The sequence below is a fragment of the Cylas formicarius genome, unplaced genomic scaffold, assembly GCF_029955315.1.
Source record: "Cylas formicarius isolate icCylForm1 unplaced genomic scaffold, icCylForm1.1 PGA_scaffold_12__32_contigs__length_19106922, whole genome shotgun sequence".
In the NCBI taxonomy this organism is placed as follows: Eukaryota; Metazoa; Arthropoda; class Insecta; order Coleoptera; family Brentidae; genus Cylas; species Cylas formicarius.
Window position 1 is genome coordinate 5,495,981 of NW_026844225.1, and position 18,173 is coordinate 5,514,153.

The 18,173-nt window shown below is 35.5% G+C and overlaps 3 protein-coding genes across 5 annotated transcripts; all 3 read left to right on the forward strand.

Annotated features, from left to right (window-relative positions):
- The first annotated feature begins 93 nt into the window (after nucleotides 1-93).
- Nucleotides 94-1,646, forward strand: LOC132708632 (protein shifted-like). The gene is made up of 4 exons (XM_060681078.1): nucleotides 94-409; nucleotides 468-857; nucleotides 923-1,219; nucleotides 1,270-1,646. Exons 1-4 carry the CDS (start codon nucleotides 253-255, stop codon nucleotides 1,506-1,508), a joined length of 1,083 nt encoding a protein of 360 aa, XP_060537061.1. The 5' UTR covers nucleotides 94-252; the 3' UTR covers nucleotides 1,509-1,646.
- Nucleotides 1,647-2,383: 737 nt separating this feature from the next.
- LOC132708626 (very low-density lipoprotein receptor) lies at nucleotides 2,384-15,532 on the forward strand. Of its 3 annotated transcripts, XM_060681070.1 has the most exons (9): nucleotides 2,385-2,608; nucleotides 2,983-3,105; nucleotides 7,652-7,774; nucleotides 11,152-11,274; nucleotides 11,345-13,186; nucleotides 13,256-13,333; nucleotides 13,529-13,647; nucleotides 13,707-13,862; nucleotides 14,844-15,532. In XM_060681070.1, the coding sequence occupies exons 1-9, from the start codon at nucleotides 2,518-2,520 to the stop codon at nucleotides 14,880-14,882; spliced, it is 2,694 nt and encodes an 897-aa protein (XP_060537053.1). In that variant the 5' UTR covers nucleotides 2,385-2,517; the 3' UTR covers nucleotides 14,883-15,532. The 3 variants fall into 3 exon arrangements, with proteins under 3 accessions (XP_060537054.1, XP_060537053.1, XP_060537055.1); XM_060681071.1 differs by lacking the exon at nucleotides 13,256-13,333 and having other exon boundaries at nucleotides 2,384-2,608; XM_060681072.1 differs by lacking the exons at nucleotides 2,385-2,608; nucleotides 2,983-3,105 and adding an exon at nucleotides 5,519-5,967.
- A 979-nt stretch (nucleotides 15,533-16,511) lies between these two features.
- On the forward strand, nucleotides 16,512-17,757 carry LOC132708633 (uncharacterized). Its single transcript, XM_060681079.1, has 2 exons — nucleotides 16,512-16,589; nucleotides 16,644-17,757. The coding sequence occupies exons 1-2, from the start codon at nucleotides 16,552-16,554 to the stop codon at nucleotides 17,638-17,640; spliced, it is 1,035 nt and encodes a 344-aa protein (XP_060537062.1). The 5' UTR covers nucleotides 16,512-16,551; the 3' UTR covers nucleotides 17,641-17,757.
- The last annotated feature ends 416 nt before the right edge of the window (nucleotides 17,758-18,173 follow it).

Consider the following 18,173-nt stretch of genomic DNA (forward strand, 5'->3'; position numbering starts at 1 on the left):
ACTTATTTTCTCTGCGATTTCATAACTAAGACCAACCAAAAGTTGGCCATTCTGTGTTTGATTTGTTTTTTTTTCGTTTTGAGGTTATTTTCCTTTATAGTTATCATGTAGTTTACTAATTAAAGCGATCAACACAAGCGCCTATTTGCAGTCAAATATAAGCTGAGTGAGTTTGTGCTCGAAGTTAAACTTGGCTTGGATTGGTGCAAGATTTCATAAATAAATATAAATGTATTCCTCTGTCTGATTGAGATGCCGCAAGTCAGTAGACTAATGTTTAATTTTATTTTGTCAGTATTTATTTCGAATATTGTAAGTGTTTCATCGAGAAATGATTTAAAAAATGATCCTCGAAGCAACGGAGATTTGGCACTCTGGATTGATGAAAAGCAAGTAAAAATGTTTAGTGGTAAGTTAGTTTGCTAGTTACAACGCGTGTAGAACTAAAAATCTCCATATGAGTTTAGGCATGTCGATGGAGATTTATGCTATTTTAAATGGAAACGTTTTGCCCTACATTTTGGATCCTAATTTTGAGAACTATTTGCCAGTAATTCCCTCTGAAGTAAGACGTGTAAACTTCACTTGGAAAGCTGGTTTAAAAAAATATTACTACAATTTTGATCAACTTCAATCTTATGATGAAAAAATACTGCAAGCTCCTGAAATTTCTATTAAACCTCGTGGCAGGGTGCCAAAAAAACCAAAGGAGTTTAGTATATTTTTAACCTGTACTAATACATCGGGAATAGCAAGATTTGGAATAAGCTTGCTGATAGAGAACAGAAAAGGCAAAGCTTTGGATGGAACACCTCTAAGGCTTAAGCTGAGGAAGGAATGCTCATTTTCTCAAAGAAGTATGTTCTGCATTACCAACCTTTCATTTTTGTATTTAGCTATAACACACGAAAGTTATTTAAAGGTCCTGACCCCGAATGTGATAAAAAATGTGCAAATCAGGGTTGGTGTAACAATGAAAAAATTTGCCAGTGCCCTGAAGGATACATGGGTCAATATTGCAAAACGGCCTTGTGCTATCCTCAGTGTATGAATGGAGGTATTTGCACATCCCCAGGAGTATGCAGTTGCCCTCTTGGTTTTCAGGGTCGTCACTGTGAAGGTGGTATTTGTAGTCAGAAATGTCTCAACGGAGGTAAATGTGTGCAGAAAGACACATGTGATTGTTCAAAAGGATATTATGGACCCCACTGTGAATTTTGTGAGTAGTTCAAATGCTGGGTCTATTTTTTTATTGCTTGTAATTTTTAGCACGTTGTATAATCCCCTGCTTAAACGGTGGCAAATGCAAAGCAGTAAATAAATGTAGATGTCAGCGGGGATTTCGAGGTGACCACTGTGAAGTGGGTCCACGGTTTGGCAGAGCTAAACCCCACAGAAGCACCTGCGCATTGCAGTGTAAACACGGGACATGTGTGGATGACACATGCATTTGCGAACCCGGTTGGTATGGACGGCTTTGCCATCATAGTGCAGCCGCACGCAGGTAGTTATGGAGCAACAGCAACAAATTGGTACAATGATGTATAAATAAATTAAATTATTTTCCAATAATAATGTTTTTTTTTATGGATTTGGGTCCTCCTCATGTCATTGGATTAAATGACCTGCATACGCGGCAACATTCAAATTTAATATTAATATTAATATATATTTTCACTAATATAATTGGTTATAACAATAAAAGATATTAATACAAAAGGTGTTTCATTAATAACTGGAAATATCTTAGTTGTAGTAATGTTAAGGCTAACCCAAACTATTTGGCTCTTTACGGAGTTAAAAATAAAGCACCCTGTAACCCATTATCAACAATAAGTAATGCTGCAATCACGTTAGCTGGTGGAAAAAATACAACTATATAAATTTGACTGGGTGAACTTCCATGATAAAGAATTTAGTAATAGTGCTAACATGTTTTCTCCATAAAAAGTGCGAAAGTTATTTTAGTCCTAAACGTAAATGCTGTGCCCTAAAGATAGAAAATAGTTTTAAGCACAAATTACTAGTCCTTTAACAATATTTTAGTTTTGTTTTTTTTTTATATAGTATAAATAAGTCAAGTGCTTCAATGAAAATGTTAGATCCTATTAGTAAGGGTAGTGATGAGACTAGCAAGCACACTCAATAGTAAAGTATCTAAACTAGCAATATTATTTAATTTAAAACTCCCATACTGCTTCATATGCAAACTGCAGAAAGTATACAAGCAAAAACATATTTAAATAAATCCAGTCACTACAGGAGTCCGACATGGCCGTGCTAGTAAAATAGTGAGCGCCACATGCATTCATTAAAATCCAATTTCTGAGCAAGATGAAAGTATTGGCAAAGCAAGGGACATGGTCGTGCTTGCGCACGCATCTTGAAGCATTAAAAGGTGGGCGCTGTATAGGAAACTAAAAACGATTGTCTGCAATGAAGTATATACCTACATCGCGAAATTAAATTTATACTATGTCGTAACGTAAATATACGTGAAAAAGTCCTGTGTCTACGATGCCCTTCAAGTTTGCGACTGTATCAGGGATTTTGATCACGTATTTGTGTTATTTTATTTATTCTTCCAGTGGAAAATCGTATACCAAAGGTAGTTTATTTTGTGTCTTAGCGGTGTTGTTATGATGCTATAGATTATTTGCATTTTAAAATTTTGTGTACGAAATTGTTAATTATAATCGTATACGTTTAAAAACATTCGTCACACATCAGGTGATGTTTGTTTCAATAACCTATCTTACTTTCCGTAAATGACAATTAGAAATACGTAAGGATGTGCTATAGGTACCTATACCTCTATATATATGGATAATTGACCGCGGTACCCACGCGTAAGTTTACGTATTTTTAAATGGTTTGGCATTCAATATAACTATTATAATTATACCTTTCCAAGCAAAACTTGATTACCGCACTACCTACATTAGAAAATACGTATTTTAAAACGCCACCTTATTATTTTAGATACAGACTGTTCCTTAAGACAATTCGCTTGTGCCAATAAAAAATGTATTCCGATATCCTTCTTATGCGACGGAGAAAAGGACTGTGAAGATGGATCTGATGAGGAACCTTTAGAATGTTCAAGTGAGTTAAAAGCGTTTTAATTTTTATTTAGGGAAAAAGCCTTGCAGATAAATTTCTTAGGCACCATTAATTTTTGCCGGTAATAAAGCCTCAATGCTGTTAATTCAAATACAAGTGAATAAAATATTATATAAATTCTGCCTGATATTATATTTTATGAAGTAAAAATAATAAATAAATAAATAATTGTTGTTGGAGATTCTGCTTTTGCCTTTTAAGTCCGGTAGACAGGATGCAATTTCTACATGTATTTTTAGCAGGTAAAAATTGCTGTTAAAAATTTATGTATTTTTAACTGGCAATTTTTTGATGGTAGACACTCAGCAATTTTTTCAAGCAAAATGGGCTTGATTATTTTGATGGAATAAATAAACGATACTTTTGAGTGTTTATTAGTGTTAAATGGCTAAACTTTTTGTAAAGGTATTTTTACCGCGCATATAATAACTTGTGGGTGTATAAAAAAAACCATAATACCAATACTAGACACCAGAGAAATAAGGATGTTTGTTTCAAGTGCTGAATAAATTCCAATATAATACTAATTTTATTAATTTGTTCTTTAAAACTAATGCCTGACAATTGCACCTATAACATTTTTTTTAAACAAATTGCTTATTAACTTGTTTTATAATAGTTTTTAATTTTCTTGGTTCTATTTTGCAACACATACAGTTTCTTTAAAAAAATTGTCTATTGGCACTTTTTCTAATCATATATATGGGAGTATCTCATAAAGTTATAATTAGACTTTTAAGAGTCATTTTTCGTGATTTGGACCTTTTTTACATTTTTTATAGAAGTTAAGCCTATAAGTTTATGAAAACAAACGCTTTGCCGCGATTTACATGCACAAATTTGGTAAAAAATAACTGGTAATTTTATCTGCAAAATTTCTTGCAATTTGGTAGTAGACACGTTGTAACATTTACATGAGAAAATACATATACAAATTGCATCGTGTCTACGGGGCTTAAAATAGAAGCATAATACTTATTAGAGATTCTTTCTTTAACCGAAACCATTTACATAAAAAAGGATTTTTAGTTTTGCCGTTTAAAAGCCTTTGTGAACATACAAGGCAAACATTTTTTGCGAAAATTTATTACAATTTGCATTTTTCAGGCTTTAGAACAGTCGAGATCAGTTACATTAATACTGGTTTTTTCTCTGATTTGTAAATTATTGTCTGAACATAAAAAGATAAAAATTTTCTGCCGAAATATGTCAAACTAGAAATTACTTTTTACTACAGGATAGTTCATTATGTTTAGAAATATGTTTAGAAATAAAAAAAATATATTTTGGTTAGTTTCGGTTATTCTAAAGTTCGTAGAATAAAAAGAATGGATTTCTGAAATTTTATTTATATTTTTTGTTTGTTGTTTGTGAAAACTCGTAAAGGGAAAAATATATTTCCTTGCATAACTGATTTCGGCTAAACGAAAATTTTCCTCATTTTTGTATGAGATCTGTGTCCATAGTATAGCAGGTCTGTGAAAAAATTTAAGAAATATATCTGCTTTCGAAATTATACACCTTCCGCTAGGAAATAATTCTTATGTCATACAAGTATTCAAAAACATGTCGTCTTCACCGATAAATTAGAGAAAAACATGGTATCCGGAATTCTGTCACCCAATTCCTTTCCAAAATTATTTTTTTTTGCAAAACGTATGTTATTGTATTCGTTAGGCCGATCGAATATTAGCTGCAATAATAACGAGACCCAAAATGAAAATGATTATTTTACTATAGATGATACGTACATTTAAAAAAAAGATTGATAGTATTATTATATACATTATGGCAACATAAATCATGAATGAAGGTGAATATAATGTGCGTTGATAATCCGTGTATAATGCGTCTTATTAAAAAAAAATATTCCTGTTTATATACACTTTAACCTCTCGAAATGGTTGTTACAAATAGGTCGCAGTCAGAAATGCGATAATGATTTATGCAATAATTTACGCAGTTTGAATCCTAATATGGGTCAATTTATTTGTTATCCTCATTTTTGTGCCGTTAATTAATCCTGTCAACTTCGCAAACTTTAGAGGTATTACTTCCGTATCACTTTGTAGTTACAAACGCACTCCAACAGATATCTTGGCGGATGTGCTTATATACGCTTAAAAAATCTAGACTTGCCGTGCATGGAAGCTTACGTATAAATGTTCTAAAATTAGATTTATTTCATAAACCAAACATATACATACATACAATCCATTCCGAAAACGAGGAAAGTTTCAGCAGCGGAATAAAAATTAAAGCTACTCTAAAAGAAGTTATTAAAAAAATAACTAATTAATCAGAAAATGTGGTAATTTGTCCAAACAAAACTGTTTTTATTCTTGTACTATTGGTATTTTTCTGTTGTTTATGCCTCCTCCAAAAAAGATATTCCTGTTTTTTCAAAATGTCGACAGTCGGTTGGAAAACTGCCGTGCATTTTTAGCACGAAATTGCGAGTTAGTTATTCTGCTAGTTGGCAGCCTTGGAAATTGTTGCAGGGGTATAATTTGGCTGGTTTGCCTTTTTTGCAAAAGATCGCTACAGTAAAGACGCAGAATGTTACATCAGCCCGCGTTGGTACCCCCGGGCCATGAAATTGTATTTCTTTGCTGATCCTTATTTATATGGCTTATAAGAGTCAAAACTGTTATCGGTGTTTGCGGATCAGGGGAAACCAAAGTACTAAGAAGCCGCGGTAAAACATTTCTACTCAAAATCTCGCTGGATTCGGTCGTCTCAACTTTGGCACTATCAGCTAGCAGAGTGATATGGGTTTTGTTGTTAATTTTGTGTTGTTTATTTTGTCGATCGATCTATCATCAGCACTCGTTTATGAAGAAGGTTAGTCAATTTTTTTTATAAATATTTTTAAACGTGCTTAATTAAAAGAGAAAGTTTATACTGCCCTATTTTGGAAAAAGACACTTATTGCAAGTTTAGCTCTTGGCGCGTCCCTAAATAATATTTTTTGTGTCGATTCAATTTGGAAAGTAAACCCAGCTACTTGTACTATTTTAGTTGCAATTTTTATATTTATTTTATTTTAATAATTTATAATTTGTTGTCGGTTTGCGTCGAACCCATTTTTGGGTTACGCTGCTTTATCAATTTACGTAGTTCTTCAAAATGAACTTGACCTTTGGTTGCGTCTCTGTTTTCGCTTTTCTTTTTAATTTGCACGCGTGCCGAATTATCAATTAAAATATTTGCGCTTTGAAATTGTATTTATCATACAAAAATTCATGATCAATGGGTAATTGTACCTACGAAAGTCCTTTTTGAAAGGCTTTCGCTTGCCTTAAATAATAAACACCATTTTCTGAAACAAAAAATTATAAATAAACCTGTGAATGTTGAGAAGCAGCGCCGCATTAGGGCAAAAAGTAGTGTACATAACATAAACGTGTTATGTAACTATTTCATTTTTTTATTGCTTTTCTTTAAACTGAATGCCTAGGTCCTACCTAATCTAAATTAAAGCTGATCATTATTCATTAAAACAATGGTTATTTTATTGAGTTAAATATTTTTTAAAATCGATGATTAACAGACGTAAGAGGCGAAAAAAAAATCACTAAAGACTGAATTACAAAACCATAATTATATGGTACCAAAAAGTTTACGTTCGGATATCATTCCTTTAAAAAGTTTTAGAGGATGTTAAAAAACCACGTACAGTGGAGGTAGCTCTTTAACGTTTTCCTGAAACGACATTCTGTCTTTATTTGATAAAAGTGACCCCATTATTCAATAGGTTAATAACATTGATTTGCGAGTAGTAATAACATATAAAGGTACAATTGATTACATAACTCAGTTAAGGGATAAGTTTGATTATTATTATGAAACCAGTAAAAATTAATTTCAACAAGATCTAAATTTAAAAAATGGCTACTTCTGACACAAAATTTGATGATTTAAATAATTTCACAGTAAATACCTATTTTGTTGGTTAGAAAAGTACAGTTTTATTGATAATTAGTTCAACTTTTTAAGCCAACTCACTGAACTTACACAATTCACGTGAGTAATGCTTCACGAGAAAGATCATTTTCTATTATAAAGTCAGTCAAAACATACCTGAGAAAGTCTGTGGGTGACAATAACTTTTTTTTTTTGCAATGTTATTTGTTGAAAAAGATTTATTTTTAAAAATACTGCAGATTCTGTTATTGACGAGTCTTTAAATTCCAAATCAAGAAAATAACTTTTGATATGCTTACATATTTTGATATTGAATTAAACATTTAGATACCTACTTTTCAGTTCAATTTGATAAATAGATATACAATATATTTTTTAAAATAAAATATCCTGTAATATTTTTATAATACTCTTTCATTTGTTTTTGACAAAAAAATAGACAAAAGCTGGCGATTTTTGAGTGCTCCGAAGTGTGTAAATATAAGAAGGGTAATTATTATGGGCGACAGATTTGAAAATTAATTGGTGATAATTGTTTTGTTGCGTATTTGTCGGAGAAATTACGTAAAATAGATAACAAAATTGTTGTTTTTCATATCAGGAAATGTGACTTGCGGGAGAAACGAATTTAGATGTGGGAATGGAAAGTGCATACCTGGTCATTGGCAGTGTGATAATGATAAAGATTGCAGCGATAACAGCGATGAAGACCAGCGCACTTGTCGTAAGTTATCGATACATAAACTCAATAATGTTGTATAGAACAACACACGATAAATGGTTGTGACTGTAACAAGGCTATTAACTTTTTTATCTGCTCGTAGGCATTTTTGGGTCAATCAATCAAACCCGTCTAGGATAGTAGTAAGGAAGTTGAAACACAAAATATATGAATACATTCTGTTGTATTGCGTACTGTATAATTGTAATTATAATATTAATAATAGATACGGATTAAATGAAATTAGACGTCAGAATAGTTTGAATCTCTTTTTTTTTTATAATTATTTATGTTGACTATTATATTATGATTAACACATTCTCTCCAACTGCTCTTTGCTATTTATTCACAATGAGTTTTAATTACATAAATTACATAGGCTGATATTTTTGGGTTTATATTATTGCGTCGTTATCGTTTATCGTTTTTTAATTCGGCCCATATCATTTCTATAGGAATCAAATCGCAGTGATAAGCTAGTAATTACCGGATATTCTGTCATACGATTTGCTTGTTCAAACTTCAATTAGGTCTGTTTTTGTATATGTATCTTCAAAATAAAGGTAATGCTGACCAAGGAACTCTTGGAATATCTCTTTTTTGCTGCTAATCGTACTTTTCTAGATAAGGTCCTGTGTGTGCATTATCCTAAACAATTTTGTACCCAATTTTCAAAAAATTCCCTCTTCATATTCTGATGATCGTCTAATGAGCAGTCTTTAATATTTTTTGTTGAAACTAGCAAAGCGTTTGGCGCCCAACCTTGGCTCAAGCCACAGTGTACAGTATATATTATTTTTTCCTTATATCATTACATTCGATGAAGAATTTTGCTACTTTCTTTATAGTGTCATGGGTTTCGAACCCAGTCTATATATATTTCGTTTTTCTACGCGAAATTCATGATTTTGAGTTAAATATTTTTGCCTCCATTGAAGTATACTTATCAATATTTTTAAATCTAAATCCCACTTTTTGCACACTTTGCAGCACTTTCATCATGCCTTAGTCACATTGTTGCTTCCTTAATCCCACTGTTCTCTTAATAGTAGTTTCTATACTCCCTGACATTTTTAGAAGAACTAATTTTGCACTAAAAAAATATAAATTATTAGCTATTTTTTTGCGGTGTTAAAGTTTCAGGAATGTTATAGTAAACGGTAACTGATGTCTTTTCAGTAAAGTAAAAATCTCTCCCTATACTGATAAACACTTATAAATCGGCTTTTTAGTGGTTTGTCTCGGTTTATGATGGACCAGGCAAGTCATGATCATTTATCGTGTGCTGGGCTATATTAGTATGGGGATTGTTTTCTACTAATATTTTGCTTGTAGCTCAGTTAGTATATGTTCATTTGACGTTTTTAATTTGAAATCACCGCAGCAACACATTCCCAAGCTATGGCAGTCATGTCGTGGGACACCCTGGTGTAGAATTGTCGGGTCATTTTTTTTTCGTGTCAATTGACTAAAATAATTTTAAAAATACAATGAAATTCATGTTTATTTATATTTTCGCCGTCGCACCCTTCTGAGAACTAAATGGAGTGGGATTTTCCAAATCTCGTATTCCTTGTAGAGAGTTATACTTGCACCCGAAATATAGTGCTTTTGCAACCGACCCCGTGATTGCCTACTGTTTATTACTCCAAAATCGCAGCCCCTTATAGAACAATCTGCCTAGCAGACCCTTACCCGTAATCATTCCAGAACCGTCCTAGGAAATTATCTACCTCTATCTATGTTTTTAATCTTTTTCGCCGAGCAATCCTTGAAACATACACATAAAAAAAATTAGTACAAATCAACAATTTATTACATTGTATTTTCATTACATTTCTCCATAGTTGCATTATTAATATACAAAATATTATTTATAATGATAAAGTATTAAATTAAATAATAAAGTATTAAAAAATCATCACTATCGCTACTGCCGTCACCTAGTTCAATGATCAACTCCGCCACTAATCGTTCTCGGTAAATATTTACTTCTTTTATTACACGTTTTTCACAGTTAGGCCAGCTTTGTACTGATATTATGATACGGGGGTACTTTCAAGATTTCATGGCCGTTTTGTCGTGCTATTGAATGGATATTGTAGTCTTTATTAAAATGTTTTATTTTTAATAATTCCAAAAGTTTTTTTTCATGTATCTCTCTTCAAAATATAAATCATTTTCTTACAGAAATTGTTTAATTTCTTCTTTATTTGAACAAGTATTTGGAATTTTTATAATTTGGCTGAATGATGCGACGCATTATCCAACACAATATTAGTATTTGGCGATAGTTTTGGCAACAGTTTATTTTCAAACCAGTCCTCAAATATTTCCGCGGTCATGTTTTCATGGTAATCCACACTTGACGTTTTTGACAGACAAAAATAAGGCATCTTCCACCCAACCATTTTTCCATGTGAAGACAGCACGTCTATTATACACTTTTTACTGTTATCACACCATCCTTCCTTTTTTTACTGTGTCGTGAGTGTCGAACCACGTTTCCTCTAAATACACTATTAACCTATTTTGCTCTCGAAAATTTTCAATTGCATTTAAATAATCCATCGTCCATTACGAAATTCTTTGAGATTCCATTAGCACTCGACGTTTATTAATTGTTTGGAACTGAAAATACATTTTCCTAAAAAAAGTACGCAACGATTCTTTGGCACAACTAATGTTTAAGTCTGTCAGTACTTCTTTATGTAGTTGTTCTATGGTTAAAACGCTATTCACTTTTGGTGGATTATACGCCTAATTAGATCTGCGTGTTGCTCTTTGAAAACTCTCGAAGTACCAGCATCTTCTTCCACTTTCCTCTTGACTATCCCATTTGCAACAATTTTTCTTACCGTTGATTTCGGAACTTCGGTCATGTCACTTGTTTTTATTGCTACTCCTACTTCCATTTCTGAATTTCTTATGAAATTCTAAACATTCAAAACACTTAGCTATTATCTTGATTCGGGTTTAAAGGCCGTCGTCGATTGGAATTACTCCCTAACGTTTCGCTAGCACGAGTGGCGAGCTTCTCTCGATGTTGGACGTAGACTGTCTACGTCCAACATCGGAGATGGAAGGACGTAGGATGGGTTTTACCACGGCCCTGCTAAGCTCTGCGGTTAAGATACTGTAAAATACTTAAAACGTCAAAGCAATAAATGCACTATATTTTTGGTCGTATTATATAAGTAAATTGGAATCATAAACGCATGATAATTAATTAAATAACGGCATACAAAAGTACACAAAATAAAAGGGGGGTCCGATCGTTTACGCGCGCGTTGTATATTATACCGAATGTCGTAGGAATTTACAACAGTAGGCGTTTATTTTTTTGTCAACCAGCAGTTTTTATTGTTAACATTCTGTAGAGCAAAAAGTATGCGGTCCGGACGAATTCACATGTCGTTCGGCGCCTGGCGAATGCATCCCTCTGACTTGGATTTGCGACGATAATCCCGATTGTTCGGACGCGAGCGACGAAAAATCTTGCAGTAGGTATTCAAGAAAGTTAGTTCGACGAGCATACGTATAACGCCCCGCGCGTCTCGTTCTCCATTTTAGACGAAACCTGCAGGTCGGACGAGTTCACTTGCAAAAACGGCAAGTGCATCCAAAAACGGTGGGTCTGCGACGTGGACGATGATTGCGGCGATAAATCCGACGAATCCGATTGTCCGGCGGTGAATTGCGCCCCCGACACCGAATTCCAATGTAGCGAAAACTTTTGCATTCCATCGAAATGGCGATGCGACGGCGAATACGATTGCTTCGAAGGCAAAGACGAACAGGGTTGTCCAAAATCCGCGAACGTCGGCGCATCGTTCTGTTTGCCTCAAGAACACGAGTGCGCGGATCGACTCACTTGCATTCATCGGGGATGGTTGTGCGACGGTACCAAAGACTGTCCGGACGGTTCCGACGAAGTACCCGCCCATTGTCAGAACATCACTTGTAGGGCGGACCAGTTTCAGTGTCGCGATCGCTCGTGCATAGCCGGACCTCTGCATTGCGACGGAAGAGCGGACTGCGCGGACGGCAGCGATGAAACGGACTGCGGAGAAATGTCATCGAACGGCGCAGACGCGCAATGCGATCCAAAAACGCACTTCGCCTGCGGCGGGGGTCAATGCGTGCCGTTGGCTCGCGTTTGCGACGGTCGACCCGATTGCCCCGCATGGGAGGACGAACCCCGTGATAAATGCGGCGTCAACGAATGCGCGCGCAACAACGGCGGCTGCGCGTTCCGTTGCGTCGACACGCCCGCGGGTTATTACTGCGAGTGCGAGCGAGGGTATCGTTTAGATTCGCACGACAATCGCACTTGTCGCGACGTCGACGAATGCCAAAACGAAGGTAGTTGCTCGCAGATCTGTCTCAACGACAAAGGCGGGTTCAAGTGCGAATGCACGACGGGGTACATGCGCGATCCTCGCGATCACACCCGATGTAAGGCCGTCGAGGGACACGCGTCGTTGTTGTTTGCCCGACGTCGCGACATACGCAAAATCTCCCTCGACCATCACGAGATGACCAGCATCGTGAACGAGACCAATTCCGCCACCGCGTTGGATTTCGTTTTCCGCACGGGGATGATATTTTGGAGCGACGTGACCGACAAGAGGATTTACAAAGCCCCGATCGATGAAGGCAACGACAAAACGATCGTCGTCGCGGACGAAATCACCACGTCCGACGGATTGGCGGTCGACTGGATTTACAACCACATTTATTGGACCGATACCGGTTCAAATACCATTTCGCTGGCGAACTTTGACGGTAAAATGAGGAAGGTGCTCGTCAGGGACGATCTGGAGGAGCCGCGAGCGGTGGCGGTGAACCCGTTGGAAGGGTGGATGTTTTGGACTGACTGGGGGCAGGAGCCGAAAATCGAACGCGCAGGAATGGACGGATCCCACCGTCAGAGCATCGTCACTTACGACGTCAAATGGCCCAACGGGCTGACGTTGGACTTGGTCAGACGCCGTTTGTTCTGGGTGGACGCCAAATTGAATACGATTTCGTCGTGCGATTACGACGGCCTCAATCGACGTCTCGTGTTGTTCTCCGCCAGCGCGTTACGTCATCCGTTCTCCATAACCACTTTCGAGGATTGGCTCTATTGGACGGATTGGGACAAAGCGGCCGTTTTCAAAGCCAATAAGTTTACGGGTCGCGATCTTAGCGCAGTCACCGCGACCGAAATGATCCAAAACCCGATGGTGATACACGTTTACCACCCGTACAGGCAACCGGACGGTGAAAATCATTGCCAAGCGGTGAACGGCCATTGTTCCCATCTTTGTTTACCGGCTCCGCAGATCAACGTCCACTCGCCAAAGATATCCTGCTCCTGTCCGGAAGGACTGAGGATGATGTCCGACGGATTAACGTGCGTGCAAGACGGTAAGGACGGCATTATTCGTCCGCCCCTCGTTTTTATTTATTTTCATTATGTTTTTGTTTTGGCTACAGAAACTTTAGCTCCGACAACGGTACACTCTGTCTCTATTACAGAATTCGCTACGTCGCGAACCAACTATATGCCGGAGAGTGAGTACCTGCCGTATTGCCCTCTTTGTCCTCCTATGACTGGTGGCGGTTTACTTCTTCTCGCCTTTCCACATTAACGTTACCCTATTTATTTTTTGGCAGACTTCGCCTCTCTTCCTCCACTTTTTGCGTGCTTTTTTTTCTCTCCGCCCATCGCTAGAGTCGTTATTATTTTAAATTTCGTTTTCCTCGTAGGCACCACCAACAAGTCGCGAAGCGGCACGGGTTCGACCGTTTCGGAATCCACCGACGATGGTGCCATTGCAGGACTGGCGATTTTTATCATCATTTCGATCGTCCTCGTCTGCTCAGCGGTAAATTTTAGTTCCGCGAACAAAATATAAGACGTACACGACCGGTGTTTTTCTCGCAGGTCATTTATTTGGTGTACAAACACATGATGCATCGCAACATGACGTCAATGAATTTCGATAATCCCGTCTATCGTAAGACGACCGAGGATCAGTTCTCTTTAGAAAAAAACTCGTTTCCGTCAAGCAAACCCTATTTAAGCACGGTGGGCGAGGAGGTAAGAGCTTTGACATTAGATTTTAATAGTGTACCTAGATAATCAGTCCAAACTACGCGTGTCTGTATATATTATATCCCTTAATTGTCGAACCTAATATTATTATCGAAAAAAAAAGTATTATTATTATAGTGGAAATTACTAAAATGTTGTGTCCGATTGCTGTTTTTGTGGGCTTCCCACCGTCAACGATGGGACTTAATATACGTCGATGTTTTATAAAAATATTTTTATAGAGTGTTTAATGATAAAATTGTGCCAAATCGCACCTCAATCCTACGGAGAAATTAAAACATTGCCACAAAATGTCTACATTACATTCAGGTTCGATTTTGAACATAACACCATAGTTTTTCTAAAATATTTCAACCGTGAATAACGATAAAGGTTTTTCGGTACGAGCCGTCAATGCGTAAATAATAAAATCGAATTTTCTTACACGCATTCCGTTCGCATTAAATTTGGTAAGTTTTTGAGCGTGGATGTAGTAGTAGGTGGTTAAATTAGAACAAAAAAATGTTCAAATTTTCAAATAGTAATAGATCCTTAATTACCGTTATCCTAGGCTTGTAAATTTAAATTTAACAAATGGATTCAAATCCATTAAGTAATAGATTCAAATTTTGCTAACCTCCATATCATCAACAAAATTAGTTTTTTGCTTTTTGGGCATTATGTAAAATATCAAATTTATTTTTATTTTATTTTATTTAATGCATCAAAAAGCAAAAAGCAAAATTTGTGGAAGAATCTATTATTACCTGCAAAATATTTTGTATTTGATAAAACCAGAATGTTAAGGAAACAACTGTCATAAACCAAACTGAAAATCTCAACATTTTTTGTTGTAATTTAATTGTGTTAAATGGATTTTAATCTATTAAAAGACACCTCACTTTGATGTAATTTATTATTTTCATGGTGGCTCTCAAAGTTTTACAACTTTTGTTCTTGTTGCATAACTGTACGTTTCGATTTTAGGCGCAAGAACCACTTACGGCAGGCATAGAACCCGTGTAATGCTGCAATCTCCCGGAGACTGTCTAGTTGTATTTTGCTCAATCAAGGACTGCGAAAATCCAAAGTTCCAATTAAAAGACATTTTGAGGATAAGCAAGCGTCGACGATCTTGTAATCAGGGCGTCGGTGAATTACTTAAGGCAATCTGTTAGCCAATGCGTGTACAAAATTGTTTTTTGCTTAAAGATGCACCTATATTTTTTTATTGAGTCAGGAAATTTTTAGCAAATCTATGAAATTGCGTTTGCTTAACCCTTTGGCCTAATTAAAAGTTGGAACCTCAGGGGTCGCCGTGGGATTAACCTTTATCTAGTTAGTCTCAGTTATGAAAATCATTTCATATGGGTGTGAGCTTTTGAATTTGATTAACATCCGCGTGAAATTAGAAAATTTTAATGAATTAATTTGGTTAGTTACTCAGTTGTACGCTTGATGTGTTGATTAGTTTGTACAAAGCCACTCTAGTTGTAATTCCCACAAACGGGCTCTGGTGGCGTGTACTAAAACAATATTCTGTGATTAATTAATTTATGTACTGTTTAAAAAAATTCAAAGTTTTTATTGTATAGAATAATTATTTAAATTATTTGTATTTATCTGTTTATAAAATTAATTTTGCAATAATTACAAAAAAGTAATGTGGTTGGTATTATTTTTTCCCAATCATACTCACATAGCTGAGAAACTATTCAGTTATTTATTAACTGCGGCGGATACGTTATTGCTGCTGTCCTATTTGGTGAACGACTTCATTTGCCGTTTTAAATAAATTTTGTAAAGTCTTGTTGAACCATCAACCGCAACACTGTCGCAGGCCAGGACATTTGTGTTACAACCTTAATAGGCCGAGTTACCACACCTACGTTAAATTGCAAACGTAGACATACTTTTTTTTAATGTTATGAAACATTTCATAGAAATCAAATCCGCAATCAAGACAAACATAATCGAGAAATTTGCTTCGATTGGTTGGTGACTTTTTTGCAATGGTGAATGTGTGAATTTTTTTTACATTTCTGGCGGATCCGCCAGAATTTTGATTTGTAGTAAATTTTATATTAGGTAACAGCAAAACAGTATAAGTATAGTTTGTAAATTTTGCAATGATGAAAATTACACAATAGTTATTCTTGGCTAAAAATAAATGATATGTATTGAAAATCTGAGGGTTAATTTTGTCTTTACCCTTTGGCAACCTTCATTGCATATTCGGAAACATATATGCGTTTTTCATTTAAGAGCAAAAATATAACAGCAATATAATGTAAATCATCGCTTAAATTACACACTAGCTTTGATACAAACCCTCATTTATTTTTGTAGGTTTGTTTGGGCCTTAACGCGATATCACCCCTTGTTTTGAGATATTTACAACATTGCATACTTTGCTTCATGTCATTTTCTTCGTTTCAAACCTTTCGCCTTCTAAAATATCGCGTGGACAATTAATTTCATTGCACAAATTACACAATATTAGATTTAATAAATATTTAAATAAAAAAAAATAAACCGTAGTTACAAACTACTGTTTTACTGAAAGCATAGAATACTCCACATGGCAGCGCCATCTGCGAGACGTAAGAACATAACATTAGCATCTAGTTTTACGTTCTAGTCCAGAGGGTGCTGATAAAAACTTCATTTATTTTGTTAAATAGGAGAGTTAAAAATGTTTTACTTTTGGAAAATAACTTTTGCCTTACTGGAGTACGCCCCTTTTTAAAAATTTGTATGTATGTATGAATGCAGATGCAATTGTAGAGAAGCAAAAAGAGTTTACGCACGGCGTTATCCGCATAGAAGAGTCCCCGATGCAAAAACCTTTTCGAGTTTATGTAAAAACTTAAGAGAATATGGCAGCTTCATAAAACCTAAAAGAGATAGGAACAGGACGGCTACAAATGATGAAAATATTGCTGCTGTAATTCAGCAGGTTGATAATAACCCCAAGATATCCCTATCAGAGATAAAAGAAAATACCGGTGTTACCATAAGTTCTTCGTGGAGAATTCTACATAGAAACTCTTTTCACCCGTACAAAAGTAAACTAGTTCATAAACTAGAACCAGGCGATTATGCTAGAAGAATGTATTTCTTAGCGACATTGTCCGATTTCTATAGCCAAGATGCAAATTTTCTCTCGAAAATTTTATGGAGCGACGAAAGTCAATTTCAAAATAATGGAATCGTTAATAGACACAACTGTCGTTTTTGGTTCGAAAACCATCCTCGTTGGATTACAGAAAGAGGTAACCAACGAATTTTTAGTAACAATGTTTGGTGCAGCATATTAAATGGATTCCTTATTGGACCTTACTTTTACGAAGGAACTTTAAATGCAGATCGCTATTTAAGATTTCTTCAAACTACACTTCCGGAACTATTAGAAGAAGTGCCTCTTGACACTAGAATGAATATGTGGCTACAGCACGATGGAGCGCCTGCACATAATGCCCAAAAAGTAACGAGGGATTTGAACCGAGAATATCCCAATAGATGGTTTGGTATTAATGGACCGGTAAGGTGGCCGGCGAGGTCCCCGGACATTACACCACCAGATTATTTTCTTTGGGGCTACCTAAAAAACGTTATCTATGAAGAACCTATCGAAGATATGGCTGATCTCATTAACAAAATTAGTGCAGCGTGTGCCGCTATCACAAGAAGGACTCTCCTACAAGTGACCCAAGCTCATCTGTTAAAAGTTTTTGATAGTTGTGTTCGAGCAGATGGACATAATTTTGAACAAAATTTTTGAAATGTCTTATTATGTAGTTAATTGCAATAATAATTTTGGTTATTAACTTGTAGGTATTTTACTGTTTTTTCATTTATTTATCATGTTATCAGAACTAAATCGATAAAAAATAATAAATAAAATCATATTAAAATAGTTGAAATCTATTGTTTGTAATTGCACTTAAAACAACTGCGATAACAATGGTTGCCATAGTAACTAACATTCATGGCATACTTGTAAAAATAAGCGTTAATCACATTTTTTATTAATCAAGAAATGTTTACTTTAAATCGGTATAACTTAGAAACGGGTCAAGTAAATAAGTTTGAGTAAATAACAAAAAAGTTTTTAAATAATATGTACTTTTGTATGCGCGTATTTCCAAAGTCTGCAATCGAATAATTTTTCGACGCCTCGCGACGCCCAGCTCTTTGCAGGCGTCGAATTTTTTAAACTATACGAAATATCTACTTGACCCCACACTTTGACTACTTTTTACATAAATTAAATATTTCTTTTCGTTTTGGAGTTATTGGCGTGCGGAGTTTTAA

Coding starts and splice junctions, on each gene's coding strand:
- LOC132708633 (XM_060681079.1), top strand. CDS start 16,552: ATGTTTTACTTTTGGAAAATAACTTTTGCCTTACTGGA. Junction 16,590..16,643: donor ATAACTTTTGCCTTACTGGA/GTACGCCCCTTT, acceptor ATGCAATTGTAG/AGAAGCAAAAAGAGTTTACG.
- LOC132708626 (XM_060681070.1), top strand. CDS start 2,518: ATGCCCTTCAAGTTTGCGACTGTATCAGGGATTTTGATCACGTATTTG. Junction 11,275..11,344: donor GAGCGACGAAAAATCTTGCA/GTAGGTATTCAA, acceptor TCTCCATTTTAG/ACGAAACCTGCAGGTCGGAC. Junction 13,187..13,255: donor ATTAACGTGCGTGCAAGACG/GTAAGGACGGCA, acceptor TTTTGGCTACAG/AAACTTTAGCTCCGACAACG.
- LOC132708632 (XM_060681078.1), top strand. CDS start 253: ATGCCGCAAGTCAGTAGACTAATGTTTAATTTTATTTTGTCAGTATTT. Junction 410..467: donor GCAAGTAAAAATGTTTAGTG/GTAAGTTAGTTT, acceptor ATATGAGTTTAG/GCATGTCGATGGAGATTTAT. Junction 1,220..1,269: donor TGGACCCCACTGTGAATTTT/GTGAGTAGTTCA, acceptor TGTAATTTTTAG/CACGTTGTATAATCCCCTGC.